At 41.8% G+C, this 13,993-nt stretch overlaps 1 protein-coding gene and 1 long non-coding RNA gene across 2 annotated transcripts in view; one reads left to right on the plus strand and one right to left on the minus strand.

The window, feature by feature from the left end:
- sdccag8 (SHH signaling and ciliogenesis regulator sdccag8) overlaps positions 1 to 13,993 on the minus strand; it is an 86,530-nt gene that overhangs the window by 32,941 nt on the left and 39,596 nt on the right. The window contains exon 14 of the mRNA XM_061965131.2: positions 1,669 to 1,790. Coding sequence (XP_061821115.2) covers positions 1,669 to 1,790 — 122 coding nt within the window. The remainder of the gene's footprint in view (positions 1 to 1,668; positions 1,791 to 13,993) is intronic.
- Positions 3,916 to 4,932, plus strand: LOC133609517 (uncharacterized). The gene is made up of 3 exons (XR_009815732.2): positions 3,916 to 4,599; positions 4,694 to 4,810; positions 4,867 to 4,932. It is a non-coding gene; the product is annotated as an uncharacterized lncRNA (long non-coding RNA).

Raw genomic sequence — 13,993 nt, forward strand, 5'->3', positions numbered from 1 at the left:
GGATAAGTTGATTGGCAACACTAAATTGGCCCTAGTGTGTGGATGTGAGTGTGAATGTTGTCTGTCTATCTGTGTTGGCCCTGCGATGAGGTGGCGACTTGTCCAGGGTGTACCCCGCCTTCCGCCCGATTGTAGCTGAGATAGGCTCCAGCGCCCCCCGCGACCCCAAAGGGAATAAGCGGTAGAAAATGGATGGATGGTAAATGGGTTATACTTGTATAGCGCTTTTCTACATTCAAGGTACCCAAAGCGCTTTGACACTATTTCACCCATTCATACACACATTCACACACTGATGGCGGGAGCTGCCATGCAAGGCCCTAACCACGACCCATCAGGAGCAAGGGCGAAATGTCTTGCTACAACCTGGAGCTGAACGCCCAGAAAACAGTGGAGATGATCATGGACTTCAGGAAAGTCACAGCCCCACTACCCCCCCTCACCCTGATTGACTCTCCCACCCCCGTCTCCATTGTGGACTCCTTCCGTTTTTTGGGCACCACCATCACCCAAGACCTCAAGTGGGAGTCGACCATCAGCTCCCTCATCAAGAAGGCCCAGCAGAGGATGTACTTCCTGCGGCAGCTGAGGAAACTTAAGGTGCCGACAGAGATGCTGGTGCAGTTTTACTCAGCCATCATCGAGTCCATCCTGACCTCCTCCATCACCGTGTGGTTCCCCGGCGCCACAGTCCAGGATAAGCATCGACTGCAGCGCATGGTACGTGCTGCTGAGAAGGTGATTGGCTGCAAGCTCCCATCCCTGCAGGACTTGTTCTCCTCCAGGACCAGGAGGCGTGTGGGTCGGATCACAGCTGACTCTTCTCACCCTGGACACACACTATTCTCCCCTCTCCCCTCAGGCAGGAGACTACGGTCCATCCAGACCCACACACCTCCCGCCACCTGAACAGTTTTTTCCCCTCGGCCATCAGGCACATGAACAATAACTCCTAACAGTAGCTCCCTAGAATTCCTTCTAAGTCTATAACAAGATCTGATAGCTCAGTTACAGCTCTTGTTATTACCAAATCTGTGTTATATGTGTTTTATGTTGCACGATTGCACCAAGAAAAATTCCTAGTTTGTGAACCCGTTCTCAAACAATGGCAATAAAACGATTCTGATTCTGATTCAAGGACACGACGGACGTGACGAGGTTGGTAGAAGGTGGGGATCGAACCAGGAACCCTCAGGTTGCTGGCACAGCCACTCTGACATCCGCGCCACGTCGTCCCCATCATCATCATCGTCATCAGATGCTCTGTTCTGCGCTGATGACTTTAGTATGTTTATTCCAGCGTTTTTATGATATTGTTTTAATCAGATTAATTACAGTTTAAAATTTGTACTAATCATGACTAATCTTCATTTGCTCAAACCTTGGTAACAGTCTTATCTTAAGTCCAGTCTGAGTATTTTGAAGCCAAAGTTGCCATCGAGCACACCTGTCTGAGTTTCCCCTCTCACCTGTGCCGTGGCGTAAGTATTGACCTAATCACTGGCCAGACGCAGTTAAGGTAAAGGATCAACGTGCGGTCAAAATGAACTGCATGATTAATCTGAAGTAATACATGACTAATGTAATATTTTTGTTTATTAATACCATGCATCAATATGTTGTTTTTGACATTTGATATTTTGAGTCCAAGCTGATGCAGGCACTGACCTCTCTGCAGATGTTGCACCTCCATTTGCTCCAGCAGGGCCGCCAGCTCGCTCTCTCGGTCACGCAAAGCAGCGCGCACAATCTTCTCCTCCTGAGCTTTTTTCGCCATCTCCTTTTTCTCTCTGAAGTGTACAAAGAAGGACACTTAAGACATTGGTGATGAAGTGACAGACGTGTGACATTATTGTCGTACTGCAGTAAAGGCAACTTCTTTCTATTTCTTAAAGACATCGTAATAACTGCATTCTTCCAACTTAGTGATACCACTTTCTAGAAGCGTAATATCCATGTATAATAATAATTAAGTACCTCTTAATCACATGTGCCAAACTCAGATAAGGCCCGCCACTCCATTTTATGTGGCCCGTGAATGCCTGGGAATAATATGCATTATCTTTTCTTACTAAATGTATTTGTTCTTTCGATTTTGACCCTAAAAAAGTACAAGAACTGAATGCATTTAAAAATTTTAATACTGTAATACCTAATAATGCAACAAAATATATTATCATATATTCCAAAAACAATTTTTTGTTAAAATAAATACCTAAATATCTGCTTGACTTATGATTTCAAAGCAAGTTATCCATCGAATTGTAGACTGTAAAACTGACAATAAACTTTGCGGTGAAATTCCAGGGACTGAACTGCTGTTTTTTTGTTTGTTTTTTTTCCATAAAAACAACTTTTGTATTGTTTTTCCATTTACAGTAGTACCCTACAAAAACAACAATCGTAGATTTTAAGGTAAAAAAATGACAGCAGAGTTGCATGAATTTTACCTTAAAAAAACAGTGGTACTGTTTTTCCATTCCATTTACAGTAATATGCTGTAAAAACCACCGCAAAGTTTACAGTACAATTCAGGCTACTAAGCTGCCAGTTTGGTACAGTAAAATCCAAAGATTTATTTTTACAGCGTACATAAAAAAAAAAATCAAATGCATTCCAGACTAGAAGCTGCTACTTTTTTCCTACGCTTTAAACCCGGTGGCTTGTTAGCATTAGCTAATATGCTAACACGTTTACGAGTGTCTGTGTTAGTTAGTAGTATTACCTTACAATTGCATTATTTTTCTTATCAAAACATCACTGTGGAGTTATTGAGTCTGTTTAGCTGACTGGAGAGCTAGCTTCCGCAGCTAGTGGGTCCATGACGATGACGTCTGTTTTGTTTGATCAGTCGTTTTAAAAGCACCGTTTGAAAACAATTTATATAAACAAACATTTATAAAATATTTGTGTAAAAAACTAATTTCACAAAGTATATATATATGCGGCTTACAGTAGGTAGGGTTGTATTTTTGCCTCATTCCTGTGAAAATCCTGCGTGTAATTGAAGCATTTACCCAGGACTAGGTGCAGTGTGCTTAAACAACCACCAGGTAGCATATGTGAGCAGATAATATCATATCATCTCTTTCGGACTTATCAGGTCTGTAGTGCATTCTTCACTCACGCTTAAATTGCAGGATAGGGAAAAATACAACCTTACCTACTGTATAGAATGGTGCGGCTAATAGATGGGAAGACACTTTTTTATTTTGTGGATGCGGATTATATACTGGTTCGCGCTAAAGTCCGGAAATACAATATGTAATATCATGAGGCGAATCCTTACACATTTATATTCATATATTATTCACTGTTACAAGCAGCAATCTGAGGGCAACCGTTACTGCGATGTCGCCCTCAATTAAAACGGGTCCGACACCAAAGTGAACTATTCAAATTTTTAACTTTTTTCCATCCTAAATTTAGACGTTTACATTTTTTCAAACTTATATATAAGATATGGGTGAGCAACTGCCTGTTCCATTGTGTTGTAAACTGTTGCACCATGATAAAAAAGTGCAATTAGATAAGCTTATCTGTGGATTTGCCCTAAATAAATTTAATCTACTTGACTTTATGTAGTTAGAACAACACACACGTCAGCCATCAATCATTCAATGGAATTTAGATCTGCACTACTGTAAATCTATGCTAGACCTAACACGCTGTCACTATTGCATCACTTTTAATTCTACGTTCCATTTGTACGACTATCAAAACGGAGCAGGTACCAATGGAACAAAGGTGCGGAGAAAAACCCCCGCCTGTCGTCTGTCTGTCTGAACCAAACTTTCCAACTCAACCAGGTCCAGCCGCATCCCAACAACAGACGCACGCACAAAGACCAAAAGAAAGGGAAAAACTACAAAGAAAGAGAGGGAGGGGATGGTGAGGGAACTAACAAATAAACAACTCTTCCTGAAGTCCAAAAGGCGCTAATGAAGAGAGAATTCTCCAGTTTAAGTGAAAACTTTTCTCCCCTGCAGCGCTTGGCCTGCATCTCTAAAGTGACCGCGTCTGTCTGTTCCATCCTGTGTGTGTCTGTGTGTGTGTGTGTCTTCTCCTGCTGTCCTGCTGTCTGGGGTGTGAAAGCGGGTGGCGATGCCGTGCAGGGGACACAAGGATACTGTGTATGTGTGCGTGTGTGAGTGGGTGTGCGCGTGCGAGCAAAAGAACACCCGCTGGGCTTGAACAGCAGCCTGAGCCACCAAAGCGCACACCAGGGCTCAGCGGGAGATGGCGACCAGGCATTGCCAGCCATTTGGTCCTGCAAGAGGTTCCAGGGGGGCGTGTGTACTTTTGTGCGTCTGTCCGACTCTGTGTGTGTGTGTGTGTGTGTGTGTGTGTGTGTGTGTGTGTGTGTGTGTGTGTGTGTGTGTGTGTGTGTGTGTGTGTGTGTGTGTGTGTATGTGATTGAAGAGGAGGAAGAGGAGGATGATCGGGCCCTCGCACCAGACCTGTTTACCCACCAATTAGCGTCAGACACAACGCCAGAAAGTTCCAGCAGTCAGCAACGGAGCGGCGGTGGCGACAAACGAGAAAAGCAACGAAACAGAGCATCACCTCTTGGGAACATGCTACAACTTTGTGCAACTAGTAAGGGTCTTAAATGTTGTTCATCTCACAGAAGGTTTTGTGTGTGTACAGTGGAACCTCGATTTACAAACGCCTATATTTGTGTCTGTGGAAGGAGATGTTGCCAGCGCTGCCTGCAGGAGCAAAGGTCACCGCCTCTGTCCATGGTGCTGAGGACTGAGCATCATCAGACGGGGGTGTGGCAGTGCTGATGGCGAGACACAGCTGGCAGGTGATTGGATTTCACAGGTGGTATGTGGTAATCTAATCATATGTTGTCTTTAACAGTAAGCGGCTGGGAGCAGGAGGAGAGAGAGGATACGGATGTGACTGAAAGGTCACGTTCTACTGGAGAGAAAAACTTTGGTTGAAACAGTATTATTAAAACCTTGTTAAAACCTGCACGCTTGGCTCCTTTGCCGTGTCTGACAGTGGGACTGCTAGGAAGCGACTTCCACAGTGTCCTTTTTGGTTTACGAACGCTTACATGGCACGGACCATGTCTCGGAGTATGAATCCTTCATTCATTCATTCATTATGCATGCTGCTTGAAGCCATTGGGGCAGCCATTTTGATTACATCACTTCCTGTAGACGTGAAGAGGCAGGGCCCCCTATGCCACATCCTGTTTACATTATGTACACACTAGCGCAGCCATTTTAAAGAGCTTTGACGGCGAGCGGCACTTTATTTCCACAATTGTGGTACCTTGCGTCGGTCACAGCTGTGTCAGCCTGCCTTAGAGATCAGTTTGTGTGATCAAAAACGCTTTAAATGTGTCCAAACTCTCACAGTCTCACAGTCTTGCTGTATAGCTTTGGGCTGCTAGACAAGCTATACAGCTAGCATTTTAGCCAGTTAGCCTCCAAACCCTTTAGTTCGAGGATTTATTAGCGAAGTGGTCTTACTTCCGCAGCAAGTCTTTAATTGTGATGAGACAGATAAACATGCCACAGCTTACCTTTAATACAGCGAAGGAGAAGGCACTTCCAGGACACAAGCCTCACACTGTTAGTTTGAGCTAATGCTAGCGGCGACTATGTGAAGCCACTGCGGGTTTGCCACTCGAAACAATGAGTGTGCAATAATGCCACAAATATTCCCAGACACAAAATAAAAAATTTGGGGGGGGGGTTTGAAGCGCACTAACGAGACTTGTGTGTGCGACATTTAAGCTTGCTGTAATGTTTTAGAATTTAAAAAAAAGATTGTTGAGTCATTACCCCCTTGTTATGTTGGTTTGATATGTATTGTCTTCATTATAGTATCTTCAAAGTGTGCTGTTTTTTACTAAAATATGGACTTTTCTCAAGGCGAGAACCATTTATTCATGTTTACATCGATTCTTAAGGGGAACTCTGCTTCAATATACAAACTTTTCAGTTAGCGAACCATGTTGACGAACTAACCTAAATTTGTAAATCGAGGTTCCACTGTACTGTACAGTGCAATAGAATCTCCAAAGTCCTTTACATTCAGGTTGTGGGAAATCAGAATTTGATTTTTTTTAAATCTGGGCGAAATATGGCTCCGTTTACACTGGTATTTTTATTTATGATTTTTTTAAATATTTTTATGCCAGTCTTAAAGCCCAAATGTGCTTCAAATCTGATATTTTCGCATCAGATTTGGGCCACACCAGGAGGCAGTCCGAATCCGTTGGGAATCTGGTCTTTTAAAACATGACTGCAGTCTAAAAGGCAATGCAATGCAAACTTTTACGTCATCTTTGATTGAGCTACATCATTCATGTGTGCAGGAAAAGACACAAAATATCTTCTTCCTCCTGCAGTGGTTTTCCATCGTCTGCCTACTTCCTTTACGCTACAGTCATGGCGCAAACCCACTAACACGCATCCATGTTTTCTCATGTAGCAGCGACAGCTTTGTTCTTTTACGGAATCCGGTCAACTTCCTTAGTTTTCACTTTATTGAACTGCGCATACATGTTACGTCAAGGCCACATTGGGGCCAGTGTGTGTTTATACTGGAGTCTGATAAAGATGACAATTAACTTGCAAACTACAGTCAGCTGGGAAAAAGATCTGATTTAGAAAACTGCAAACATAGGCAATTAGGGCTGGGCGATATATCGATATACTCGATATACTCGATATATCGCGGGTTTTCCTCTGTGCGATATAGAAAAGGACTATATCATGATATTAGAGTATACGTTCTCACGCAGTTGCTTTTAGCTGCGGGCATTACACTGCATGCGTTACCCACTCTTTCTTGTCTCTCCTTCTCACAGAGACTTAAAACAAGCGCACCTTCTTACATGACACGTGTGCAACGTTATACGCCCCCACGGAGCAGAGAGGTAGCGACATGGTAACGTTAGCTGTGATGCTAACGGTATGGTGCGGTGTGGTGTGGGTGGTAATACAAGAGTGAGAAGGTGCGAATCTGGTAACAAATGAAGGAAGAATTAATTCCTAAGAAAAACAGCACGGGGTCCATCGTCTGGCGGTGGTTTGGCTTCAAGCGGGAAGATGTTGAACAATTATGCGGCAAAAGCGTTGCTACAAAAAGTAGTACCACTGCTCATGTAGCATAATTTGAAAAGTCACCCGCTAGAGAATAAGGAGTGCTTGAAACTCCGCATGTCAACATCTCCGTTCGGTGCCACACCAACAAAATGCCGAAGCAACTATTTCCAGATCAACACCGTATGAAAAATATTGTCAACAACAGAAGAAGATAACGTCCGCAGGAACCTACCACATAGTGAAAGACATACACTATTTGATTTCCTATTATGCAGCTCATTTTTATTTGACAGTTATTGAAATATCTTGTGTGACATCATGCACAAAAGTGCACTTTATTTGTTTTAAACTATTGTAGTGGCATTCTGTACAATAAGTGCACTTTAATTTAGTGTTGTTTTGATATGTCATCTTAGTGACATCATGCACAAAAGTGCACTCATAGCTTGTTTTAAAATGTCTCTGACAATCTTGCACTTTCTGTTTTGGAAATGACATGAATGTTTGTGCCACTGCTTAATAACTGTTTAATAAATACAGTTTTGGTAAATTGACTTACTTGTGATTTCCCTCTCTGCATGAAAGTTTAAAATAAGCATATATTAATGCAGTATGAACAAGAATGTTTTAATGTAGACATATAGAATCATCATACTGCTGTGATTATATGCATCAAGTGTTCATTCAAGGCTAAGGCAAAATATTGAGATATATATCGTGCATCGTGACATGGCCTAAAAATATCGAGATATTAATAAAAAGGCCATATCGCCCAGCCCCATAGGCAATATTAGTCAAGTTGGAAATTGAGCTCAGCCTGACCTCACACATGACCATACTTGCCAACCCTCCCGGATTTTCCGGGAGACTCCCGAAATTCAGCGTCTCTCCCGAAAACCTCCCGGGACAAATTTTCTCCCGAAAATCTCCCGAAATTCAGGCGGAGCTGGAGGCCACGCCCCCTCCAGCTCCATGCGGACCTGAGTGACGTGTTGACAGCCTGTTCTCACGTCCGCTTTCCCACAATGTAAACAGCTAATGATCGAGGACGAGTTCTTGGTTTCTTATGTGGGTTTATTGTTAGGCAGTTTCATTAACGTCCTCCCAGCGCGGTAACAACACACAACAACAGCAGTCAAGTTTTCGTCCCCCGTAAAGCAGTTCGTCTGCCGTAAACAGCAATGTTGTGACACTTTTAAACAGGACAATCCTGCCATCTACTGTACATGCATATGTGACCCACCCATAATGTGTCACATTTTTGTGTTGATTTATTTATTTTATTTTGTGGTTTGAATTCGTTTTTGGAGCTGTCATTACAGATTTATCAGTATTCACATTGGTCAGTAGGGGGCAGTAGGGCGTTTCTTCCCAATTGAATGCTATCACCTGCAGACAGGAAGTGTCTTGTCATTCTGATGAGCGCGACCAGTCTGTGAACAATTGAAACGTCCTGTGTGCTTTTTCCTCCTCTATAACAGGTTAGTTTTGGTGAATCAACTCACTGAATAATATCCATGTGATCTTTATAAGTTTAAGTACACATTCTGATGGTGGAGCCTAACTCTAAAGTGTTTGTGAGTTGTAGTTTGTATTTGTGAATGAATCCAGTGCACAGCTGCAGTAATCAATACAAAAAGGCGACGTGAGTGCGCAATGTTTATATAGGAACTTCTGATCCTAATTCAGACTCCCAAATTAGAGCTCCCGTTTTCTTATTGATTTTATAATGTATATTTGTATAATGTGTGTGTTCTGAAATAGTGACAGAGAATAGAACAAGGATGGACAATTTAACCCTTAACTCAACAATGAGTAGATGAGTGTTATGTGTGTGTAAATGTGTAAATAAATGAACAGTGAAATTCAAGTATTTCTTTTATTTATTTATATATATATATATATATGTATACATATATATATGTAATAAAATATATATATATATATATATATATATATATATATATATATATATATAGCTAGAATTCACTGAAAGTCAAGTATTTCTTATATATATATATATATATCTTAACCACGCCCCCCGCCCACCCCCGACCACGCCCCCCACCCCCCACCTCCCGAAATCGGAGGTCTCAAGGTTGGCAAGTATGCACATGACATCAACATACCTTATTAGAGCCCACATCAAATGGTGTCATTTTATTTGGCTATGTCAGAGCAAACAACCTCAACAAAGGGCTAATTTTGAGGTTAACTATTATGCAAAAGGGAGTTTTAATGATGGAACAGTAATAATTACCAGGGATTCAGTTTATTTGCACCAAAGGTGTCAAAAATATCCAATCTTTCATACTTGTTCGCTCCACTTTTAAGATGCTCACTTTTAAAGTTCTATGAAGGTAAAACCGCTTTTATCATTGATATATTACCGCCTTCGCTACACATCTTAAAATGCAGCCTGCACCTCAATCCATCGTCTACGGAGGAGGCAACTGTAAGTTCAATCATTTCATCTTCCGTAAACACGCTAACCTAGCATGATGTTGCTGTTAAAATGTGATTGTAATGTTAGCAATGTAGCTCACATAGCTATGTCAGAATTGCTAATGTTTGTGAGCTGCACTTTAGAATTTTGCCTATTAAGCACAATCTTTATGTGAGGCAAAACGACATATTTTTTCTTTGTTATGCGTTATAACTTGTAAATAAACGCTAGAAATAGTCAGCTAACAATGAATGTAATGGAATTCGCTTTATTCCGCCTATAAAAGCAGGGACTGCAGATGGAAATTAGCCGTTAAGATATAAGCTGGTGCAAAACATATCTGTCTTTAATCCTAAAGTCTCTTTGCATTGTCCCTCTAAATAAAGACTAAACTAAGCTAAGTGCTCTAAAAAAAAACATCCAAAAGCTCTTTATCAATGTGTTATATACACACTGTAAGTATATATGTAATAGGCACAGGTTTGCGATTTTCTTCAACAACAACTACTACTAATCATGGCAAACATCATTAGACAACAAAGACTACTTTGAGACACATGATGATTCAGAACTTATTTTTGAGCCTGAATATAAGGAAGATGAGCTAAAAGTTTCAGAAGCTAAGTGATAAGCACATCCAGCAAGTAGCAGTATTGCTAAGTCCTAAACAAGAAATACAAACTGCGTACATAATAAAACAATCACTTACTGTACAATTTCTCTCAGTGGGATGCCAATTGATGGAACATTTATATCTTCCCGTTTCGTTGAAAGTTAATCATAATTCTCAAACATGTAAAAAAAATAAAAACATTTAAAAAAGGGTGGGCGCAAACAAGCGTCTTTTTGGGTCTTTCTTGCCAATAAACTGAATGTCAAATTTGGCCCACTTTCCAGTTTATAGCCAAAACCTTGTGAGCTTGCAATTCATGGCTTACCAGCTCAGTATGTCAATAGCTGCATAAGCTAGTTACCGCTCTGTGATCACGGAGCCGCTTCTAATAACAATATTACTAATACAGTAGTTAGTAAATATTTACCTTTTTGAGAGGGCACTATGGGCGTAACAGATTCCATTAGCGTCATTGTTAGCCACATCGTACTTGCAGTATATTTCAAAATAGAGTGCATAAAAACATCTAAACATATATCTTGTCTTACATGGAGATTGTGAATGATTGGCAAATTCCCAAAAAAAGTGCAGTTCCTCTTTAATGCTGTATTGTTGTATGTGATGATTATTTGACATTACACAAGTGCAGAGTAAAGTGTGTATTTAAAAAGTAGATGATGAGGTGGCGACTTGTCCAGGGTGTACCCTGCCTACCCCCCGAATGCAGCTGAGATAGGCTCTAGCACCCCCCGCAACCCCAAAAGGGACAAGCGGTAAAAAATGGATGGATGGATAGAGGACAATAGCACTTCTTGCAGACACACACTATTGGGAGACAGGCATGGGTGGACAAAAACAGAATAATAGCATTAAAGTTTTTGTTTGCTTATTAAAAGCAGCATCAAGGCTAGATTTTGGTCAACACACTTCCAATACAAGGTGAAAATACTAGAATATGTGACTTGACCTCTAAGTTAATTTTGCACTTCTCTTGTCAAGAACATTTAAATTGGCTTAACTATTTTCATAACTTCCTTTGGAAAACATGTCTTCAAAACCTAACAAAGGATATCCCAGCATCGCCAGACTAGATTGGTTTGGACCATTGATGGAGATCAAGCAAGGACATGAGTCTCCTCCATTAAAAGGAACTTCTTCATTTGTTAGATTTCATTAAATCCAAGCAGCAGGTCCACAAGTCATTAGCATCAAAAAGTATCTAGTTTGTGGGCTGGACAGGAATGACTGCTCAGTAATCTGGCTGCCATCGAGCTGGTGAACGGGCACAGTGGCAAACCCTGATGTGGACAAACACACAAACACACACACACACGCACAAAGACTCACACACACAGCTTGGGACAAGTGGCGGGTAGAAGGCGGGCCAAAGGCCAAAGCTGGGATGTTTGTGAGTGTGCAGCCAGGTGCAGTGGCTGCTGGGTAAAGAGAGAGCAGGCAGGGCCTGCCTAAGTGGGCACTATTCAAGCTGTTGTCGGCCATTAGATGCGGGGTGCGGCTGCCCGTCCCGGCCTGGAGTTTGCTGCGCCCCGCGGTGCAGCCCAAATCCTGCGCCAGCAGCGCCAAATGCTGCTTTATTAGAGGACAAGCAAAAATTGGAGTCAGATGGTCCACTTGGAGGAGACTCCTCTGAACCGACTGCTGTTTGTACAAAGATTTAGGAAGCCCATTACCACTTTTCTAACTACTACACACAAAGACACAAGACGTTTACAAGATGCCACACTAACGCTATATCAAAAATAAGAGTCTGTCGTTCCAACTCAAAGAAGTTAGTAAGTCTTTACTCAGTTCAATTGTTTAAACCATTTTTCATTAAAAAAAATGTCAAACTATCGATGTCACTGCATTAACGCAAGATTATAGCAATACTGACATCCCTATACAATTTCTTCGGCCCGATGGAACGGATTGAGCAAAGATCTAAGGCATGGCCTAATATATCATATTTTAAATACTACCTATTTACATTATTTACAAATTTATGAATTTATCTACGTATTAACATCTATGCACTTATAAGCGGCCGAAATGAGTTTCCTCCGCCGGGTGGCGGGGCTCTCCCTTAGAGATAGGGTGAGAAGCTCTGCCATTCGGGGGGAGCTCAAAGTAAAGCCGCTGCTCCTCCACATTGAGAGGAGCCAGATGAGGTGGTTCAGGCATCTGTTCAGGATGCCACCCGAACACCTCCCTAGGGAGGTGTTTAGGGCACGTCCGACAGGTAGGAGGCCACTCGGAAGACTATGTCTCCCGGCTGGCCTGTGAACGCCTCGGGATCCCCCGGGAAGAGCTGGACGAAGTGGCTGGGGAGAGGGAAGTCTGGGCTTCCCTGCTTAGGCTGCTGCCCCCGCGACCCGACCTCGGATAAGCGGAAGAAGACTGATGGATGGATGGCACTTAATTTATATAACTGGGACGGCGTGGCGCAGTGGAAGAATGGCCGTGCGCGACCCGAGGGTCCCTGGTTCAATCCCCACCTAGTACCAACCTCGTCATGTCCGTTGTGTCCTGAGCAAGACACTTCACCCTTGCTCCTGATGGGTGCTGGTTAGCGCCTTGCATGGCAGCTCCCTCCATCAGTGTGTGAATGTGTGTGTGAATGGGTAAATGTGGAAGTAGTGTCAAAGCGCTTTGAGTACCTTGAAGGTAGAAAAGCGCTATACAAGTACAACCCATTTATCATTTATCATTTATAACTGCGATACGATCTACTAACAGCTAACTTTTCTGTTACATATCTTTATCCTACGGGAAGGGTTAAGATTAAATGAGCTCTACTTCTTCCTACTGTATTTCAAACAAGTTGAGCTGTGAATTGTAAACCAGTTAAGTAGCACAAGGTAATTGTGTACGCATGTTCGAATCAAGACCATTACCATTTCTTACTTTCCTGTTGCCCCTCCCACTCTTCTTCATTTGTTTTTATTGTTTCTGCCATAACCACTAGTCTCCTTTATCAAAAAATGTGAGCGACAATCATTAGTTAACAATAAAACAACAAGTCAACACAAACTGACTGATTTTTCATAGAAACGACCACTTTGGATATCAAATTTCATGGTGACAAAAACTGTCCCATGAATATCGACGTTGACTTAAGCGGCCACTTTTTCCGGGTTTGTCTTTTCCGTACTTACACTTCGATAAGTATATTACAGTATGTAAATTGCGTACTTAGTTCAAGGGCGCACATTTTGACAGTGTAGAGCTGTCCCTAATTCGTTAGTGTTTATCGCAATATTTATGCAATCCTGTTATTTTTGTCTCCTTTTTAATTGAGGATTGCAACCACAAAGTTAGTCCCTCACGATTCCACTACAATGATTAAGGGTGGTGAGCAAAGGTGGGGGAAATAATCGATTTTTAGATGCATCAAAATTCGGACATGGACAATTATAAAATTGATTAGCATAAGTCAATAACTGATATATTTATTGTAAATAGAGTAATGCAGACAGTTCTAAAATGTGGCTGACCTCAGCGAGCCACCTCACCAAGAAATCCGACCAGCTCCTTTTATTTTAGGGCAATTATGTTCCAGATTTGCACACATTTTCATTAATTTAGTAAATGTGGGAAATCATTTCATTGTTTCTTATTACCGTATTTTTTGGACAATAAGGCGCACTTAAAATCCTTTCATTTTCTCAAAAATCAACAGGGCGCCTTTAGCCCGGTGTGGAATAATTCTGGTTGTGCTTACCGACCTCGAAGCAATTTTATTTGGTATATGGTGTAATGATAAGTGTGACCAGTAGATGGTAGTCACACATAAGAGATACATGTAGACTGCAATATGACGCCAGTAAACCACACCACAACTTTAAATGTCCATCTTCTTCCGCT

The sequence above is a fragment of the Nerophis lumbriciformis genome, linkage group LG02 (assembly GCF_033978685.3).
Source record: "Nerophis lumbriciformis linkage group LG02, RoL_Nlum_v2.1, whole genome shotgun sequence".
NCBI lineage: Eukaryota > Metazoa > Chordata > Actinopteri > Syngnathiformes > Syngnathidae > Nerophis > Nerophis lumbriciformis.